This window comes from Epinephelus lanceolatus, chromosome 13, assembly GCF_041903045.1.
Source record: "Epinephelus lanceolatus isolate andai-2023 chromosome 13, ASM4190304v1, whole genome shotgun sequence".
Taxonomy (NCBI): Eukaryota; Metazoa; Chordata; class Actinopteri; order Perciformes; family Serranidae; genus Epinephelus; species Epinephelus lanceolatus.
The window spans coordinates 21,789,062-21,809,252 of record NC_135746.1 but is presented as its reverse complement, the minus strand read 5'-3'; the positions used below and the strand labels follow the sequence as shown (position 1 = coordinate 21,809,252).

At 41.5% G+C, this 20,191-nt stretch overlaps 2 protein-coding genes across 2 annotated transcripts in view; both read left to right on the top strand.

Annotated features, from left to right (window-relative positions):
• The first annotated feature begins 954 nt into the window (after window positions 1–954).
• On the top strand, window positions 955–13,318 carry ints7 (integrator complex subunit 7). Its single transcript, XM_033647786.2, has 20 exons — window positions 955–1,146; window positions 1,272–1,401; window positions 3,534–3,680; window positions 3,774–3,911; window positions 4,010–4,056; window positions 4,288–4,487; window positions 4,585–4,707; window positions 6,454–6,571; window positions 6,727–6,861; window positions 7,139–7,236; window positions 7,820–8,059; window positions 8,227–8,364; window positions 8,513–8,719; window positions 9,556–9,750; window positions 9,915–10,018; window positions 10,138–10,206; window positions 10,628–10,760; window positions 10,962–11,060; window positions 12,545–12,730; window positions 12,920–13,318. The coding sequence occupies exons 1-20, from the start codon at window positions 1,053–1,055 to the stop codon at window positions 13,199–13,201; spliced, it is 2,883 nt and encodes a 960-aa protein (XP_033503677.1). The 5' UTR covers window positions 955–1,052; the 3' UTR covers window positions 13,202–13,318.
• Window positions 13,319–19,123: 5,805 nt separating this feature from the next.
• Window positions 19,124–20,191, top strand: part of lpgat1 (lysophosphatidylglycerol acyltransferase 1) — an 84,872-nt gene continuing 83,804 nt past the window's right edge. The window contains exon 1 of the mRNA XM_033648741.2: window positions 19,124–19,728. The gene's annotated coding sequence lies outside the window, so the exon portion shown is untranslated. The remainder of the gene's footprint in view (window positions 19,729–20,191) is intronic.

Sequence of the window (20,191 nt, the reverse complement as noted above, 5' to 3'; positions counted from 1 at the left end):
AGTTCACTTAAACACAATAAAGACCCTGTGTCCTGTATGAGGACATCTCATTTTGGGTTTACTTGACCTTATCCTTCATTCTACTTAACTTAGACCCGTTGTCCTTGTTTGTGGACACTTTTTTGTGCCATCTAGTGGTGGTAAGAGCACAATAGACTAATCCATGTAAAAACAAGATGGCAGCCATCTCTGTCAAGTCCATCTGCAGCTGATCCTGAGACAAAAGTGGACAAGGTCCAAAACCTGATCACATTTTATGGTCGAAAATTGTTTATTTATGATTAATAATGTTCATAGTTTGATATGGCAACAAAATTTGGATCAATTTTAGCAACAACAACAAGCTAAGACACTGCTAACTAGAAGTACTCGTTTGAGGACATTGGGACTTAAATATTGTTGACAGTGTTTAGTTTTTTATATTGGGTCCTATTGAGCCCAAATAGCTAGGAAAAAATAGAAATGCATGCCAAACAAAAGTTCAGGTCTCAGGAGGTTAAGGTATCTGCATCTATGTATAAAAAACACTAACATTAAAATATTGTATTGGTCAAGGTAGGTCTCATTTTAATTGCTTCACATGCTGTTGTGTAATTTACTCTGTGAAATTTAGCTGTGAAATAAATGTAGTGTAGTAAAAAGTACAATATTTCCTTGTGAAATGCAGTGGGGAAGAAAGACAAAGTAGCATACAATAAAATAAGATACACCTTTATTGATCTTGTAATAAGATGGTATAATATTGCATATAACAACATAATAAAATGGAGTATTCAGGTAAAGTACAATTACCTCAAACTAGTAAATTATTTTAGTTAATGCACTTTTTTCCACCACTTTAAAGGGAAATAGTTTTCTTTAGAATTGTTGAGACTTGTAGATTTGGCATTAGTAAAGTTGGAAAGTGAGCCTTTTATTCTGAAAACCAGAACCGTATACCGGAAATAGCATTGTTATAACGTCCGGTTTGAGTTCCACCGCCTGTACAATGAAATGCTAACGGCTCATAAGTGATTTCAGGCCTGTTTTTGTCGTAAAACACCTGAAATAAAATGTCGCTTTCCACCGCACGGTCATTCTTGTCAGAGGCTTGTTATGGCGAACAGGAACTCGACGCTAACTCCGCTCTCATGGAGCTGGACAAAGGTGCGTTAGCTAGCTTGCTAACACGTTAGCATCGGTTACAGTCTGATGATGTGTGTTTGTGTCGGTTCTGTTAAATGTCACTAACTGTATGCTCTGTTATGATGGTGAAACTGCTTCAATTCCAGGGTTGCGGTCGGGAAAGCTGGGGGAGCAGTGTGAGGCGGTGGTGCTCTTCCCCAAACTCTTCCAGAAGTACCCTTTCCCAATCCTCATCAACTCTGCCTTCCTGAAGCTGGCTGACATCTTCAGACTCGGGTATGGGTGCTTGGCAAGTTGGTGCAAGGACGTCAGTGTCTCTAACTGATAAAATATTTATGGTTTCCAGTTGTGATGATTGTGATGAAGTTTATTAGGCACAACTAGTCAAAAGTGGTGCAGTCTATTACAATATCACAACAGCAAGAAATCTAAATACCACCTGTATTGTCAATAATACACAATACTGTTCAACTGAACCATGTAATACACCCTAAAAAATGATTACAAAGATGAATCAGTGCTCCTCAAAAACAGGTAAAACAAATAATAAACATTATTACCTTTATTATTTCCATTGACCCTTTAATTATTGATTGAAATGTTTTGGTTATTTTAAAATTTTAATTGTAGGAGAATGCAATATGTAAATAAAAATCAAATAATGTGATAATTTTGACCAAATACTTCAATATTGCTATTGGGACCATATTGTAGGGTTGACTATTTATGCTTTCACAAAATATTTACGCTGTGAGATATTTGACACCCATTCTCAAGAACTGAGACAGATCGAGTTCTGCCAAAAAACAACAACAAAAAATCTTAAAATTATAACCTATTAACACACTTAGTTTGTTTCTTGGGTGTAGCGTTATTTTAAAGCATTTTTCTATATCAAATTTATATGATTTATGAAATATTTTTGATCTGCTTTCATTTCTTTAAGTTCTAAACTTGCCCTGTGCCAGAATACAGCCTCATCCCAGACAAGAATTCACAACTTCAAACAATTAAAACATGTGTTAAAAAGAATTTCATAAAGCACTAAAACAAATACTTAACACTAATCCTCCTTTGCCATTTTCTACATTATTTCTAGGATGTACGGATTTTAAGGTAAAGTGTTCTGATAAATATATGTTTGGTGTTTTGATACCTCCTTGCAAGAAAGTCCTCACATGGCGCTGGTTGCTTCCTGAACCTCCCACATTAGAGGAGTGGATAGATATTGTAAATGATACTTATGTTATGGAATATATTACCTTTTCTTTTTATCTTCAGAAAAAAAGTGTTCATTAAATTCTGGGCTAGGTGGGTGAAATTCGTAAGACCCTTTTCAACCTGACTTTGTGGAGGTATCGCACAAATGACCCTGTGACATTTAGTCAAGCAAACCTCGTTGACTGCTATTCTAATTAATTAATTTATTCATTTATTTATTTTTCTTTCTGTCTCTTCAATCCCTCCTCAAGTCTCTCTGACTTATGGTGTTTATATATACACTTAATCTCTCCTAAAATGTTCTACAAGGTTCTTAAAATTGTGGGAAAAATTTGAACAGCAGGAGAAAATACTTTGCTTCTTATATTTTATGTTTTGCTCGGTAAACTAAAAAAGTGTTAAAAGCCGTCAAAATATAAAACTACCAGTACGTAAAAATATAGTGCGATTATCATCTTTGTTTTAAGATAATTTTTTTATGGAAATGTGTCCCAGATTTTTGTCAGTTCTGCCAGATTTCTACAAAAACATCATTTAATCACACGTTACAGGGGGTCAGCTATATCACAAGGACTCCTGTCTCACTAACTGGTATCCAAAAGGGCATTAGTGCTGCTCAAGTACTGGTAAGCTTTATAGTTTTCGATAAATTCTTATAATAATATTGCTATTGTGAGTCTCAACCATACCAGGTCAACTCTGTAGCCCTGCAGAATCAAAACTAAATAAGAATTATGTTTTAAAAATCAGTATTTTGGTTAGCATTAAGAGAATTCTTTACAACTTTGAAAAATAAAAATGGCTTCTCACTGCAACCGCTTTGAAATTAATAAATCTATAACTTTTTGTCAACACTGTAAGATGTCAACTCCATTAAATCTCACCTCTGAGATCCATAATTGTGCTATTCAAGAAACAATGTAATCACTGAGAGTTTGGTCCACTACAGAGTTTAATAGTCAAGACTTTGATCCTTTAAAATATATTTTCCCAGCCCCCAAAAATCTCATATCAGGATATCAATATAATATCAATATATTGCTCAGCCCAATTTTTATTTAATGAAAGATGAGTTTGTCAACAGGAAGTAATCATTAGTGGCATGTCTGTGGTGTGTGATGAGTTAAACTGGTTCTATTGTGGTACAGATGTCTTTGTTCATGAAAGCTTGTCTCTACTGATTCCAGGAACAATTTCCTGCGCCTCTGTGTGCTCATAGTGACGCAACAGAGTGAAAAACATCTGGAAAAGATCCTCAATGTGGACGAATTTGTCAAGAGGGTGTTTTCGGTCATCCATAGCAACGACCCCGTGGCCAGAGCCATCACTCTGAGGTAATAATGCCTAATGTGCTAAAGTTTTACCTCTAATTCGAACATACAGTAACATTGTACTTAAAACAAACTAATTTTCCTATTTCCATTCAGGATGCTTGGTAGTTTGGCCTCCATCATCCCAGACAGGAAGAACGCCCACCACAGTATTCGTCAAAGTCTGGACTCCCATGACAACGTGGAAGTGGAGGCTGCCATATTTGCTGCCGCGAGCTTCTCTGCACAGTCAAAGTAAGGAAAACTGTTGCTTCACCTGAGCTGTGGTGCACATAGTTTATGTGTGGTGATGTTTTGTATAACAGAAATGTGGTGTGTTTTCTGATTGTCAGAGACTTTGCGGCAGGGATTTGCAACAAAGTCAGTGAGATGATTCAAGGTAAGAGCTTTATTCTGTACTAAAAAGGTCACAGGTCACTATTAGGAAAACAAAAACTGCCCTGCTTACCTTTTCCCATGCTTTGACTATCCAAAATTAGTCCAAATTTAAAAAAAAAAAAAAAATCAAGACCTGAAGCAGTTGATTAATAGTCATCCACAGAGGTCATAGTTAAGACAACTTTTAAATACTTATTAAACAGTTTACCTTTCTTGTGTATCTCAACCCCAGGTTTAGACACTCCCGTGGAGCTGAAGCTGAAGTTGATCCCCATGCTGCAGCACATGCACCACGAAGCCAGCCTGGCCTCCAGCAGCAGAGAGCTTCTCCAGAACCTGGTGAACTCGTACCCCTCCACCCCCATGGTCATCGTCACCCTGCACACCTTCACCCAGCTGGCTGCCTCCTCTCTCATCGATATTCCAAAGCAGGTAGTGCAAAGACAGAGCTGTACCCTTGTGCACCTACACTCATGTACCCTTGTAAAAATCTAAATGATGGACTTTATTTGTGTCTTCATCTGTACAGTTACAGCTCCTCCTTCAGTACCTGAAAGACGACCCAAGAAAAGCTGTGAAGAGACTTGCGATTAATGACCTGAAGCTCCTGGCTAAAAAGGCTCCTCACCTTTGGATCAGAGAAAACACACAGGTAGAGTCACAGTTCAGTGTTTATTCACAAGACATTTAGAATACACACTTTTATAAGCTATCTGAAACTTGAGAACAGGGGCCCAGACACTTACCTTAAAGGCCCAGAATCGCCAAACCAACTTCAGAGAACTAGCGACGACAAAGTCCCTCTGCTGCGTTGCCTGACATTGCCATGTCTTGGCCAAAAAAATTGCACATGCACATACCGCTAAGACTACAGCCAGTGCTCAACCAGCTTGTACGTTCTGCGCCTGCGTGAGAGGAAATAACTCCCCACACCAGCAGATGGCAGTAGTCTGTAATCCTCATTCAAAAAGGAAAACCAGAAGACCGTCTTGAAGCTAGTTAGCCAGTTAGCACATTTACAACACAATCAAATGTTGAAAGACGAGCATATTTACCTTGTGCTAGTGAACAGTATCAGAAACCATCATGACACGTGTCTGCTAAAGAGCTCAATGGCTAAAGAAAAATAATCTTACCTTGTGTAACAAGTTTGCTTTGGTCTCACTCCCTCTTGACTTTAGCTGTTTGTTTACTTTCCTCACTTCCGTTTCTCCTCTCATTTGCTGAGCTGAACTGCTAATCAGAGTGATTTCACTCACCAGCAGGCTCTGCTGTCTCTGACACCTGTTCAGTATTTTTAATCGTCCCAAAACAAAAAAGGAGACAAGGGGTAATAGTGCAGGACACATTGTACCAATGAGGGTGTCAGACACTCACCAAAGGCCCAACTTTGACTGATGGCCGACCGTCAACTCAGTGTGTCAGGGCCTTAAGAACTAAACCACCACAGATCACACAGAAAGCTTTTTGCAGGCTGCAAAATGCAAGGGACACTGCACTGCCTGTCAATAGTAAAAAAAAAAAAAAAAGCTCACTGCGCCTTTTCATTGTTGCCAGGCAACCACCCCATCAGGTCCTTACACTAACCTTCCCGTGTAATCAATCTACCATTTATTTTCCCCCAGTAATCAGTATCTAGTTCCTAAAATGCTGAGGCAGAGGGTACTTGCTGTAGCTCTGGTTGAGGGTGAGAGGCTGTCAGTAAATAGTTTGTTGGGCACAGGGAAACAGAGATCTGTGTGGGTACATGAGACCCTAAAAAAGAGGGTGGATCATGGGGAGTACCACCAGTTGGTCCAGGAGCTTCTCCTCCATGATGCCCGTTTCCAGGCATATTTTAGGATGACTCGGAGGCATCCTGCTATCTATCATCGGGCCGTATAACTCTGGGTATCCAGCAGCTGCTACCACCAGTTTCTCCTCCATTGTTTACCAACTGTAAACTTGTTGTCATGACTATGACTACAAAAGCAATGACTTGGGACGTTTTTCTGCTCTGAGTTGAAGCTTTTTCAGCTCAAGGAGTTCAGAGCGCTCCGGCAAAAAAGCCAGGCACTTAGAGTGCAGAAATGTGAGGCGCATCGTAGCGCAAAAACCGCAAGCAAAAAGCTTCATTCTCATTAAAAACAATTATAAAAAGCTGCCTCCAGCAGCTAAAACACTTTCTGTGTGATCAGGGCCTAAATCTAACTACTAACTGGTCCCAAGACATTTATTCCGTCAGTCTGAAAACTGGTTAAATAGGTAATATACAATAAATAGAGACATATATCAAGTGGAAGTAGTAATTAGTAACTAAATTAGAAGTTCCCAACTGTTTAGGATATTGAAGCTGTGACATGGTTGTCTTCATGTTGGTTTAATATCTGTCTGTAATCTATTGTGTCTCATCTCGCAGACGCTGTGTGAATGTGCCTTGACCAGCCCGTACAACAGTCTGAAGATGGGAATGCTGGCTGTCCTCTCCACCCTCTCTGGAACAATCGCAATCAAGCAGTACTTTAACAACATGACAGGTTGTGTTCACTTTCAAATTCAACAAAATGTTCTCGTCACAGTGAGAATTTAATTTTAACCAGGCATTAGTTGCATGTTCCAATGCTGTTATTTGTCTTGTGAAGAAGAGAGCGTGTCTTAACTGATGTGTGTTCCTCTCAAACATTCTTCTCAGGTGGCTCTTCGGTTCCCCCCCGGCTCACTGACCTGGTTAAACTGGCACAAGAATGCTGTTACCACAGCAACCTGGCAGTGGCCGCTCATGGGGTCATAGTGCTCTCAAACATTTCCATTTCCTGTCCAGACAAAGGTTAGCAACAGCAACTGATGCCCTGGGGAAGGGAGCCTTTGCCTTGAGTGTCCAAAAATATGTATACGTTATATTTTTCTCGCCTTTTATTTGTTTATTTCGCTGTTAGATGTTATTTTATGTATTTTATGTCTTTTTCTAACCGTTATCTTTATTGTTTTTGTATAGTAGAGCCTCTCAGGGAACCTAAGTGACAATAAACATCTCACATTCACCCTGCTGGTGTTTGCCCTTGTGTGCCAAAGCTAACATTACTGTTTGTCTTTCTCCTCCTCAGATATAGTGAAGCTGGAGCAGGACACAGTTTTGGGGGTGGAGTCCCTTCTGATGCTTTGCAGTCAGGACAGCAGCCCCAGCGCACAGGCCACACTCAAAGTAAGACAACTTTATAAACAAGAAGCAGAGGGCACTGATTGGATGTAGGGCTACAATTAACAATTATGTTCATCAGATTCATCTGTAGATGATTTTCGAAATTAACTGATCACTGTTTGTTCTAGAAAACTGTGAGAAAAGTCTGTTCCAATGTCCTAAAGCTGAAAGTGACTTAATCAGATGTCTTGTTTTTGTCTAATCGACATTTCCAGACCCCAAAATAATACATTTACTATGATGTAAGACCAAGGGAAGCAGCACATTGTCACATTTAAGGAACTGGAAATATCACATTTTTGCTTGATTAATTGATAAATTCATGATCAGAATAGTCGCAGATTAATTCTCTGTCAATTGAATATTGGTCTGACTTATTGTTTCAGCTCTATTTTGGGAGCATTGCTCAGTAAAGCTAAATTTTTACCACTTTTTCTAAGCTGACAGCCGTAAAACCAGCACTCCTCAACTAAAACATGTAGCTCACTGCCATCTGTGTCCTGGAAATATATGTAATGATGATTGATTACCATGTGACATCAACCCAATACTCATCCTCCTTCTTCTCTGGTCGTGCTAACTCTAGACGGCCCTCACCTCACTGGTCAAACTGCTGAAAAGTCGACCCCATCTCAGCCAAGCAGCGGTGGAATTCTTGCTCGGCCAGCTCCACTTATCCTGCGACTCCTCCCGCGTACTCATGTGCCACGCTCTGGCAGCCATCGCCACCCACCTGCCGGTCCTGGGCGACGGGATGCTGGGAGACCTGGTGGACCTGTACAGAGTGGCCAGTCACTCCGCCACCGACAAGCAGCAGGAGCTTCTGGTAAGAGATCGGTCATGAGTCAGACGTCAGCTGCTGGTCGGACAGTAAAATCAGAAAAGCTGACATTGCATCCAGCTTCGAAATCCACTCTCATTTTTATACTTGTCTTATCGCCCTTGTATGTCTCTGATTTTCAACACTCATCTCTCCCACTGTGACTGCTGCAGGTTTCCTTGGCAACAGTGATTTTTGTTGCCAGCCAGTCGTCTCTGTCAGCCGAAGTGAAGACTGTCATCAAACAGCAGCTGGAGAACGTTGCCAATGGCTGGACGGTGTACCGCATCGCACGGCAAGCCTCACGCATGGTAATCTCATCCGTTTGTTAACCAGACCTTTATTATGAAATGGCTTAAACATCTATTTGTTTGAGTTTAAACGTGTCACCAGAGCTGAGGACGCCACAGACACAGTGCTGCCAAATCCTGCGCCTGACATATTGTCATTAATCCGCAGGGATGCCACGAGTTCTCCAGCGAGCTGTACCAGAGTCTGCGGACCCGCGTGGCGTCGGAGCACTTCTACTTCTGGCTGAACAGCCTGAAGGAGTTTTCCCAGGCAGAGCAGTGCCTGAGTCACGTGCAGGACGGAGACTACAGCGGAGCCATGAGCGCCATCGCCGAGGCCCTGCGCTCCTACCAAAAGGGCATCGCTTCCCTCACAGTGAGTTAACTTCCAGGCATCTTGTCAGAAAACATTAATACAGCTCCTCCTCCTTCTTCACCAGTGACAGATGCTCAGGGATAGTTCCTGTTACATGATGTGGGGTTGTTTGAGGTCCTTATCCATAGTCAGTGTGGCGCATATAGAAAATGTTGGTTTGGAGAAGCAGGAGAACTGCTTTACCTTGCTGTCTGTGAACCCTTTCTGATGGGAAATAGAAGCTTTTATCTTTGCTCCCTTGAGAGCATTCAGACTCTTTTGACTAAGACGGTAATTTTACCTCGCAGAACACAGGAGCTGCTGATCTACTGCAGCATCAAGGGCTGTCTGACGGCAAGGTGAAGTTGTAAAAATACAGCGGAAGCTTCTTATAACAATCATGGTTACAGTAATCAACCTATATGGATCAAAAATCTCTTCCTGTTCTGTCCTATTTAAATGCTGTTAAAATATTTTACTTGTAGTAATTGAGCTGTCAGCTTGAAGTGCCCATTTTGTCTTTTCTTACATGATAGCTTGTGCATATAAACAATTTAAAACCAGTAGATCTGTTCCTCTTCTCATTACTCTACTTTGATATTCTGATATTGATTTTATTAGAAGGCTAAAATATATTTTGCTGCTGCCCCGGTCCACTGAACCCAAACTCTCCCTTACAAGCTGCCGATACTCTCAACAGTCTTGTATTGAAGCTGATCTCACAGCATCTCAAATTGTTAATGGATTAACTCCTCTAATACCCGACTGTATCTCGTTAGGTCAACTCAACCAGACGCCGTGTCAGTGTTTAACTGCAGCGTTTGTGTGCTGTTATCTGATTAATCCCTCCCTCCCAGGCTGCCAGCACTCCTCTGAGCCCGCTTACATTCCAGTGCGAGTTCATCAAGCTGCGGATCGACACCCTGCAAGCCCTGTCACAGCTCATTTGTACCTGCAACAGCTTGAAAACAAGCCCCCCTCCCGCCATCGCCACCACCATCGCCCTCACGTCGGGGAACGAGCTGCAGCGGTGCGGGCGCATATCAATGCAGGTAAGAAGCTGATAGTGTGGTGAGCACAGTCAGTCTCTGCCCGCAGGGAATGTGTCCTTTTTCATGTTGAACGCACACGACACACTCCCCAGATTACTAGATGGCATCAGTTAGCAAATGTTTACTGGAAGTTTTTTGCACCTTGTCACCGCTGTTCTTCCCAGTTGAAGGTATGCATGGACGAGTTCAGAAGTCTCGCAGCTCGCTACGCCGATTTACACCAGTCATCGTTTGACGCTGACTACGCCACCCTTCGGAATGTGGAGCTGTATCCTCAAACTTGTCTCTGTCACATCCCACTTTTGTCTTTCTTTATTTTACCAACCTTGGTTTCTCTGCTGCAGTCTTTCTCTAATGTCGGTCATTTCTCTTTAACCGTCTGCTCAGACAACAACAGAGCTGTTTGCTTGTCTCCCATGTGATAGAGGCGCTCATACTGGACCCACAGGCAGCCAGGTGAGAGCTGCTGTAGTCCACATATTAAGAGTAAAATGACTTCTACCTTTATGAATTAGCCTGGGTCAAAAGGTTTAAGGCGTGTTCTCTTTGATAGACTGCCAGTAAAATGTAATGGGGAAATGTCAACTTAGTTTAAATGCATCAATTTGAGTTCGTCAAGGAATGCAGTCACGCTTTAACAAAGTGCAGCGTGATGCACGGATGTATCCGTTTTGCAAGCTGCCCCTTTTGACACAGATGACAGCCTAATGAAAATAAATGCCTCTAATTTAATTTGATAAAAAGGTTTTTCGCTGCACCATGTTACATGAGTGTTTTCTATTGAAAGTGCTTTGCCATAACACAAATCCCCCCGAAGGCGTCCTCCCTGCAGTCGTTTGTCCGTAACAGATTGTCTCCCTCTGTCTCTGTAATCTAGTTTCCAGGAGTACGGCACCCAGGGGTCGGTGCAGACGGAGAGCGAATACGAGCGACGGATGATGTCGGTGTTCAGTCGGGTGCTGGAGGAAGTGGAGGGCCTCACCAAGAAACACCCTCCTGTTTCACACCTGGTAAGATTAATATGGAACACCTTGGGGATCACAGTTATGTATGCTAAGAATTAAGCTGCATGGTGACCAGATTTGCAAATGACAGACTGAAAATCAACAAGACTTTTACCTGATTAAATAAAGGACAATGACAAAAACTTGAGCAGCAGCTGATTGCTCATAATGTCACTACTGAAACTGTGTTGTTTGCTGTCGTTGCAGCATACAGGTTGTCTCTGTGATGCCGTCATAGCTCTGCTCAAGGTCCCGCTGTCTCTCCAGAGGTACTTCTTCCAGAAGCTCCAGTCAACAAGCATCAAGGTACAGTGAATCATTTTATCTTCACAATGTAGATCCCAATTCGCAATTACAGATACCAAACACAATATGCAGCATTAAAGGGACAGTTCACCCCAAAATTAAAAATACATATTTTGTCCTCTTACCTGTAGTGCTGTTTATCAGTCAAGATTGTTTTGGTGTGAGTTGTCGAGTGTCGGAGATATTGGCCTTAGAAATGTCTGCCTTCTTTCCAGTATAATGGAACTAGATGGCACTCGGCTTGTGGTGCTCAAAGCGCCAACAAAATACATTTAAAAAAACTCAACAGCAATGTCTCTTTCCAGAAATCATGACCCAGTTACTCAAGATAATCCACAGACCTTGTTGTGAGCAGTTTCATGTAGGAACTATTTTCTCTCTACAGAACTACACCCATCAACCACGTATGTTAGCTTACCTGAGCTAGCTAATGTTACAGCTCAGCTGAGAAGGACGCCATTAATGTTTACGTCTCGCACTGTCAAGACATCTAGTCCACAAGTAGATGCACGCTTTGGTGGCTTAAGTTTAGATAAAAAAGATGCTCTTGTTAGATAAAAGAAAACAGATAGTGTGATAACCCACTGACACATTTCAAAACATAAGGTAGATCAGAAGGCCTGATGACTCCTGAAAGCCTGTCCTAGTTTTCGCCTTTTACTTGCAGGATGTTGGTCGGATATGCAGAGCTTAAAGGGACAGTTCACCCCAAAATGTAGTGCTATTTCTAAATCTAGATTGTTTTTGTGTGAGTTGCCAAATGTTGGAGATGTCTGCCTTCTCTTGAATATAGTGGAGCTAGATGGCACTCAGCTTGTGGTGTCACCTTCCGCCAACCATATCATCACACAGAAGGAAGCGTGCGTCTACTCATGGAGGAAAGACTTGTGCTCATGACAGTGTGAGATGTAAATATTAATGGAGTCCTCCTCAGCTTAGCTAGCTCAGTGGCGCTAGATAAGCTAGCAGTAGCTGCACGTTTCCTTCTGCACAGTGAAACGGTTGGTGGGTGTAGTTTGGTAGAGAGAAAGTAGTTCCTACATGAAACTGCTCACAGTGAGGTGTGTGGATTATCTTGATTTCTGGAAACAGATGATATCTCTAACACTCTACAACTCACACCAAAACAATCTCGACTGTTCAACAGCACTACAGGTAAGAGGAAGCACATGTATTTTCGATTTGCAGGGGAACTGTCCCTTTAATGATCACTTAATCGATTTAAAGAAGAATAAGAAAGCCCCAACTTTCCTTAAACTTTCCCCTAAAGTCTTTAAACAATCACGTCATCACCACTCACACTTAATGCAAATGTTTTTTCTATCAGTTTGAAGACAGGTTGACATCTAAGCTCACAGCTGACTGACAGCAGCAGCTCACACAGCCCAAAGGAACATACAGTCCTGCTGCAGCTATATGTGACAGTCTTTCTTTAGCTCTCTTTAGGCTGACACACACGTACGTCTTTTTTTAATTTCTCCCAGCTCGCACTCTCTCCTTCCCCGCGAACGCCGAGTGAGCCGATCCCAGTGCAGAGCAGCCAGCAGCTGACTCTGAAGGTGGAGGGGGTGGTGCAGCACGGTTCGACGCCAGGGCTCTTCAGGAAAATCCAGTCTGTCTGTCTGAATGTCACATCAGTGCTCCAGAGCAAAACGGGCCCTGACTACAAGGTATCTAATGTTTGCTGTCATTTTTGGTTGTTGTGAAGGTAGTTAGAAATCACACTGAGCTTTTTATTTAACAGTATATTGAGTATATTGCATTATTTTCATGCACTGAAGCTCATATCTGATATTTTTAACCTGTATAAGCAGCTCACGCTTTTTCTGATGCTTATACTACTTGTTTTCCCCTCTCAGATTCCACTCGACACCAAAACTAACGAGATCGAGCAGCGGGTGGAACCCCACAACGACTACTTCAGCACCCAGTTCCTGCTGAATTTCTCCATCCTGGGCACCCACAACGTCACCGTGGAGGCCTCCGTGGTGGACGAGAGTGGCATCGAGTGGAAGACGGGGCCCAAGACAACCGTGTCGGTCAAATCCCTGGAGGATCCGTACTCCCAGCAGCTTCGCCATCAGCTGCAGCAGGGCGGAGCTCAGCCTGCTCCACAGAGGAGTGCGTACGCTCGCTTTTAGCCAATGTCGTCTCGGTGCTTTAGAAGCAGCTACAGCTTGTGTACTTGACCTGTTTTGTCTTGAAGCTGAATATGTACGTTTTTTTTTCAATGTTAAATAAACCTGATTTAATTTTAACACTGCATTTTGTGTGTAATCCTTCCAAAATAATGCATGCAGTCATCTCCAGGACAATTTTAGTATTGAAAGTCCTTAAATTTACATTGTCATGTGTTCGGCATGGAGTGTAATAACACAAAGAGCCATCAGGGGGCAGACCATTGTCATTAAATGGACATTGTCTGAGGAGCACTAGAATCTGAATCCTAGTGTTACACTGTCAGCTGTTAGACTAATATAATTTAATGTGTTAATTCCTACAGTGTAACATTAAATATGATGTTAAGCTTTTCATGTTATTGTTCCCCAACATTTATAATATTTTACACTATTAAATTCTGTCAATAGCATCTCATAATAATGATGCAAACTCCACTGCCTCACACTGTTTCCGGTTTAAATCCATCAGTGAACTCGTGCAGCCACCCCGGTGATTGTGATCTGAAAATAACCCGCCGCCCGGGCACGAGTCCAGATGATTGAACATTTAGTCACATATTTAGAAAAGCATCTCCTCGTCCATAGATACTGAAACCATCAGCACTTGACATCAGAGAGTCTGCGCACTTCACAGCGAGGAGCTGGCGTCAGGTGGGCACGAGCGTCAAGCGACGAGGGGTAAAAACTACACTTCCGGTTCTTGATTTCAAAATAAAATGCTTTTACTGAACGCAAGGTGAAATGTTGTGACGTCAAAACCAAAGAAATCTCTTAAAAATTTCGTTTATATTGTAAGTAGAAGCAAATTCACAGGTTGACTTTCTTCAGGTTGATCTTCGGGCAACATTAAAGGGGGACTTCCCCAATTTGTAAGTTTCATACATCTTATTCCTATGGTCTTAGACAGTCCAAAAATATATGCAAACATGAACAACTTTACCCCAAATCCAAAAACTAGAGTGCTAAAAGCCAAATTTGTGATGTAATGGGGTATAAAGTCTGGAGCTGCTTCACAGACAGTGAATTGAGAAAGATGTAGATGAGAGCACCCAGGGGAATGTTCTGAGTATATGGGGATATTTTGGACTGAGAAAAATGGTAGAAAAAGATGTCCACACACTTACATCTCTGCAATGTTTCACTTTACTGTTGAGCTTTCAGTCTATTTGACCTTCATCAGAGCATACACACACTGATCAGCCAAAACATCAAAACCACTGACAGGTGAAGTGAACAACATTGATCATCTTGTTACAGTGCAATATTTCATTGGGAAACCTTGGGTCCTGGCATTCATGTGGATGCTACCTGATGCACTCCACCCACCCGAACACCATTGCAGACCAAGTAAACCCCCTCACGGCAATGGCACTTGTTCAAAAACTGCTCAGATATGACCCCAGGAACGGGACAAAGAGCTCAAGGGGTCAACCTGACCTCCAAACACCCCAGATCCCAACCTGCTCGAACATTTGAGGGGCGTGCTGGTACCCCAGAGGTACCCCCTGATCCACAGTGGTTGCTCATAGGACTGGACTTGGCTCTGACCTGTCAAGGCATGAACACAACCTCTGGGGGTGTCTGATCGTGTCTGGCACCAATGAATTGGCTTCAGATCTTTTGAGTCCTGTGAGTTGTGAGGTGGGGTAATAGTATGTCCCAAAGATGTTTGATCAGACGGGATCCAGGGAATATGGAGAACATGTTGACACCTTGACCACCATTCTTGAGCAGTTTTTGTGTTGTAGCATGGTGCATTGTCCTGTTGGGGAGCCAATGCTTCTGGGGAGTGCCATTCCCATGAGGCTGGGTACAGGGTCTGCACTGGTGGAGCGTGTCTGGTTGCAACCACATGGATGTCAGAATCCAAGATTTCCCAACACAACATTGCATTGTAACAAGACTGACTCACATGGTGGCTAGGTTGGTCAACGACTCACATTGTGACTTTAACAACTCTGAAAGTAAGAGCTCATGTGACCCCCACGACTCTGCAAGGGTTCCCCACCCACACAGGGTTTATAGCCTGCAACTTCATGCCAGTCGTTTAGAACTGAAGATGCTTCTTGGATGAGAGGCGAAACGTCTTCAAGAAATGCAAGCAAAGTCATTGTAACAAGATGATCAATGTTGTTCATTTCACCTGTCAGTGGTTTTGATGTTTTGGCCAATCGGTGTAAGGCAACATTGGACAGGCAGGTCAAAGTAACCAAACTCAGTCTAGTCACTGGTAGTATGTAACACACCTGTGCACTACCCTGGTGGTAGAAGCTCCGCCTTCTGGGGGTTGTAGCTTTTCTTATGTACTGAATGGCAGACAGTGAGGCATACAAATGGCAGCCATACTTGTCTTGTCAAATACCAGAATACAAGAAAGAGGGTGGAGCACAGTGAATACAGAAAGACCTTATAGAGGTATCAAATTACAATTTAATCACATAGTGAATGAGATTAATCAGAGATCCCCAAATCTATAGAACACACATCTCAAATGTAGAACAAGCATTATGACAGGGTATCAGGTGAGAACCATCATGAACCATAAACACCAAATTCTACAAATCACAGAAAAACATCTTGGATTAGAGCAAAACACTCAGAACACTACAATAGAGTAAAGATAATTTGGATAGAAAAAGAAAACAAACATTGTGTGGGTTCACAAATTAGGCTCCCACTCATTGTCAATGAAACAGCTCCGGACTTGATGCCCTATGACGGGGGTCGGCAACTTTTACTATCAAAACAGCCATTTTTGGCCAAAAAAGAAAAAATAAATCTGTCTGGAGCTGCAAAACATATTTGAGCCTCATAATAAAGATAACACAGTCGAATTCAAGTCAAGTTTAGCCTATCAACTTTACTAATAGGTCTAAATGAGCATTCATTCATATGTTTTAGCACAAGGTGGCTGTTCTGCAGAGGGCTATTTTAATTATTTATACCTTTAACTTCACAAATTTGTCCACACGCCATTAAATTTCACGTTTTTACAGTTGAAGAATGTAAGAATCACTTTAGGCCTACAACAATAAATGAAAATTAAAATGCTGAAATAAAATAACAGTCATTAATTCCCGTATATTTTTTTGTCAAAGCCACACTAGAGAAGGGCTAAAGAGCAGCATGCAGCTCTGGAGCCGCAGGTTGCCCACCCCTGCCCTATGACATCACAATTTTAAGCCTTACCTTTCTGGTTTCTGGTTTTGAAAGAGAGTAGCTCATGTTCTCAAATATTGATTGAACTTACCCAAACCTTGGAAATAACAACAGACACTCTAAATTAACATAGTGTTCCCCTTCAACAAACAAATGCAGTGTTCTAGTAGACACTCATTAACTAAACTGACTGCTTTTCTTGATTTTGAACTCAGTTATTCTGCATTTTGATATATTTCTTTTCTCTTTTCCAAATGTGTACACTTATTTAAGGTTTTTATGCATTCACTGTCTCTCTTCTGACAATATGCACTGATGTAATTTCCAATGCTGGTCATGCTTCAGTGTATCACACTAGATTTAGGGTATTTTTCGAAACTTTATTTTCTAGGGAATCTGTTCCACTGAAGTAAAATATCAACTAATATGGGTCTTGTATTATCACAAGTGCTGTGACCCTGTTTTGTAGCTATTAAGAACTAAATTTGTCTGGTTGGGAGTTGACAGGAGCCCAGCAGCAAATTTCTGCCCATGGACCCCCTAACAGATTCGTCTGGCTCTTTTATATACCAGCTATGACAATGTTTTCACCTTGTGATTCTGTGTTTGTGTGTTACCATGGCAAAATGTGTTCCTGGTGACACTCATGCCCCTTTTCCACCACATTAGTTCTGGCTCTTGAATCAGCTCTGTTCATGATTATTGGAACCGTAATGCTATCCAGTGTACCATACCCCATTTCCACCATTGTAATCAAGAATGCGTCACCAGTGGAGGGTGTTGCACAGTACACAATGGAAGTAAACAGTGGGAGCACGATGGCAGTTTGCATTGATAACTTATGACCTATTAGTTAAAGATATTTGCTTTTATCCAAAAACCAAGCATCCAACCTCTAGAATATGGCATGCCCACTGATTTTCTAGTACTCACACACTTCAGGGAACGAAGTTTCCAGTTCCAAACCAATTTATTTTTGGTAAAAAAATGCTCTGAACAGTTCAAAATTAGGTATGTGACGTTGAACGCAACCAATTCCATGATGGTGGAAAAGGGGTCTTGTTGTAGCGGGAAGTACCACAGAAGCTGTTTTAAGTATTTTGCCAGGTGTGTATATGTCCACCTGTCTTTCTGGGGACAGAATTTGTCGTCACAATTGCGTTGCAATTTTGCAAGATGCAGTCATAAAACTTTACAGGTACATAGCTGAAATCACTACTATCCTTTCTCCACCAAATTAGCTCTGGTTCTTGAACTAGTCCCATTTAACACTCTTGGAACCTTGGTGCTATCGAACAAACCAGCTTGTGTTTCCACCAATTTTCTGTGGAACCTTTGTAATTAAGGATGTGTCATCAACTTGAGGGCGTTGCACAATGCACAACAGAAGTAAACATTCATTCATCATCTGTAAATGCTTATCCTATTCAGGGCTGCAGGTGACTACAGCCTATTCCAGCTGACAGTGGGCAACAGGTGGGGTGCACCAAAACAACCATGGACCAACTATTAATGATAAAAAGATGTAGAGGAGCTTTTCCTGTAAGACTCCATCCTCTTTTTCCAACCTCTAGAATATGCCCACTAATGTTATCACCATTCACACTTTAGGTCAAGGGAGACCTGCTATTTGTTTTGGTTCCAGCTGAGAACCCAAATTTTTGGGTCCTGAACCAATTTAGTTTTGATCGACATGCTCTGAATGGTTCAAAATTAGGTGCAGGAATCAGAATGGAAGAGGTTCCATGTTGGTGGAAAAAGGGTAATAGAAAGCTGATAGTAGAGGGGAAGGAGTGGGAAAGGGGCCATTGCACCCAACCCCCTCCCCTGGATCCTTGCCCACATTTGTTTTAGGACTTGGATTGGTGTATCGCTGCTGGAATGATCCCATCACCAGACAGTCTCTAGTTGCCTACATCATTCAACTCTCTTTATTTTGAAGTTATTCAGCTTATGAAAGCAATAATGCTTCTTTCTTTAAAAAAAAAATACAAAGCAGAATCTAACAAGAAATTAAAAAATAAAATCAAACAAAATAAGTGACAAAACAATTCAAATATTTCCCCATAAAATGTTTCCCTTGCTTAGTATTGATATAAAAGTTAATATAAATAAAAAGGATTATTTTAGGTTAAGTTATTAAAATACAAATTACTGGGCAGAATCTAACAAGAAATTTAAAAATTTCAAACAAAATAAATAATAAAACAATTGAAATATAATTTTCTGTATATAATGTTTTAATTGTTTAGTATTGATATAAAAATTGGTAAAAAAAAAATAAATAAAAAGGTGTTATTTAAGGTCAAGTAATTTAAATACAAGATACTTAACAGAATCTAACAAGAAATTAAAATCAAATAAACAAAATAAGTAATAAAACAATTAAAATAATTTTCTTATATAATGTTTTACTTGTTAAGTATTAATATGAAAATTAATAAAGTTAAAAAGGGTTATTTTAGGTCAAGTCATTAGAATACAACATACTGAGCAGAATCTAACAAGAATTCTTAAAAAGAAAATCAAGCAAAATAAATAATAAATCAATTAAAATATTTTTCTATATACTGTTTTACTTATTTAGTATTAATATAAAAAAATAAGAAAAATAAAAAGGGTTATTTTGGGTCAAGTTATTTTCCTAAAAATAAAATCCAATCTCAACACTGGTCTCCATCCGATGCTTTTATTTTGAAGGTAAAGGGGGCTCACTTCCGCCCTGACTCTGTTGATCTCGTGTGTACCTTGACGCCTCTGTGTGAATCGAGGTCTGCAGAAAGATAACGGCTCATGCCAGTCCAGAAACAAAAAACCGCCGATCTCCGTCTTTGATGTGCATATGTCGTTTAAAGCCTGTGGTCGCGTTTGTGTAGCTGTCAGCGTTGATCCGAGGCCCGACCCGTACCGCCTCTCGTCCGTATTCGCTAATGGGAGCTCAGTAGCTAGCTAACTTGACGATGATGATGATGATGCATCAGTGGAATAATCCCGGTGTCTCTGACTGAGATGGAGCCAGCGACGCTCAAGTGGAGTTGCTTGCTAGCTAGCTAGCGAGCTAACGGTGCCCGCCGGGGTTCAGTGTGCGCGAGCAGCCCCTGGATAACGTTAGCTAAATGGGTGCTGCTGCAGTTTCATCGCACACGGTTTGCTGTAACGTTACCAGACATTACCGCCCCTGTCCCCTGATTTGAGAGAGGCTCACCATGTCAACTAGCAAACGATGCTAACTTAACCGTTAAGGTTAGCCACACGTGACACAGTTTATCTCGCTCCAACAATTAGCTACATCTCTGGCCGTCCTTGGATGCTTCAGTGACATTAACTGGGTGAGTAACCACACTTTTACAATAACACAGGGTCGGGCTATTTTCTGGAAGGGGCACACACGGGTATTGCGCTTTGCACCAGCCACTAGACACCCGAGTTAACGTTTGGTATTTAACGTTAAATATATAAATTAGCAGCTAACGTCACCTCGGTTGTGTGTGTCGGTGTGTTTTGCAATGTTATAGCCAGCGGGTTGTCATTACATATTTTCTAACATCTGTTCCAGTTATGCTAACTCAGCCTGCTGCTAGCTAGCATGTCATAAAGTCGTCGACCACGTCCCGTGCGACTGGTCCTTTTATGGTCCTGTCTTTGCATGCACTAGTGTAAAGGCAGGGCAGCTAGCTAGCAGGGATTCACCAAAAACAAACAGCCACACTGAGGAGTACACCGTCTTTATTAATAATTAGAGGACAGTGTCCGCGACGTGTGTGTTACATTTATATTCCGTGAAATAGCCTC

Excerpts from the sequence above, each read along its gene's own strand:
- ints7 (XM_033647786.2), top strand. The coding sequence starts at position 1,053 with ATGTCGCTTTCCACCGCACGGTCATTCTTGTCAGAGGCTTGTTATGGC. Across the intron at positions 6,572-6,726 it reads GTACTTTAACAACATGACAG|GTGGCTCTTCGGTTCCCCCC; the intron begins GTTGTGTTCACT and ends CATTCTTCTCAG. Across the intron at positions 10,761-10,961 it reads ACCCTCCTGTTTCACACCTG|CATACAGGTTGTCTCTGTGA; the intron begins GTAAGATTAATA and ends CTGTCGTTGCAG.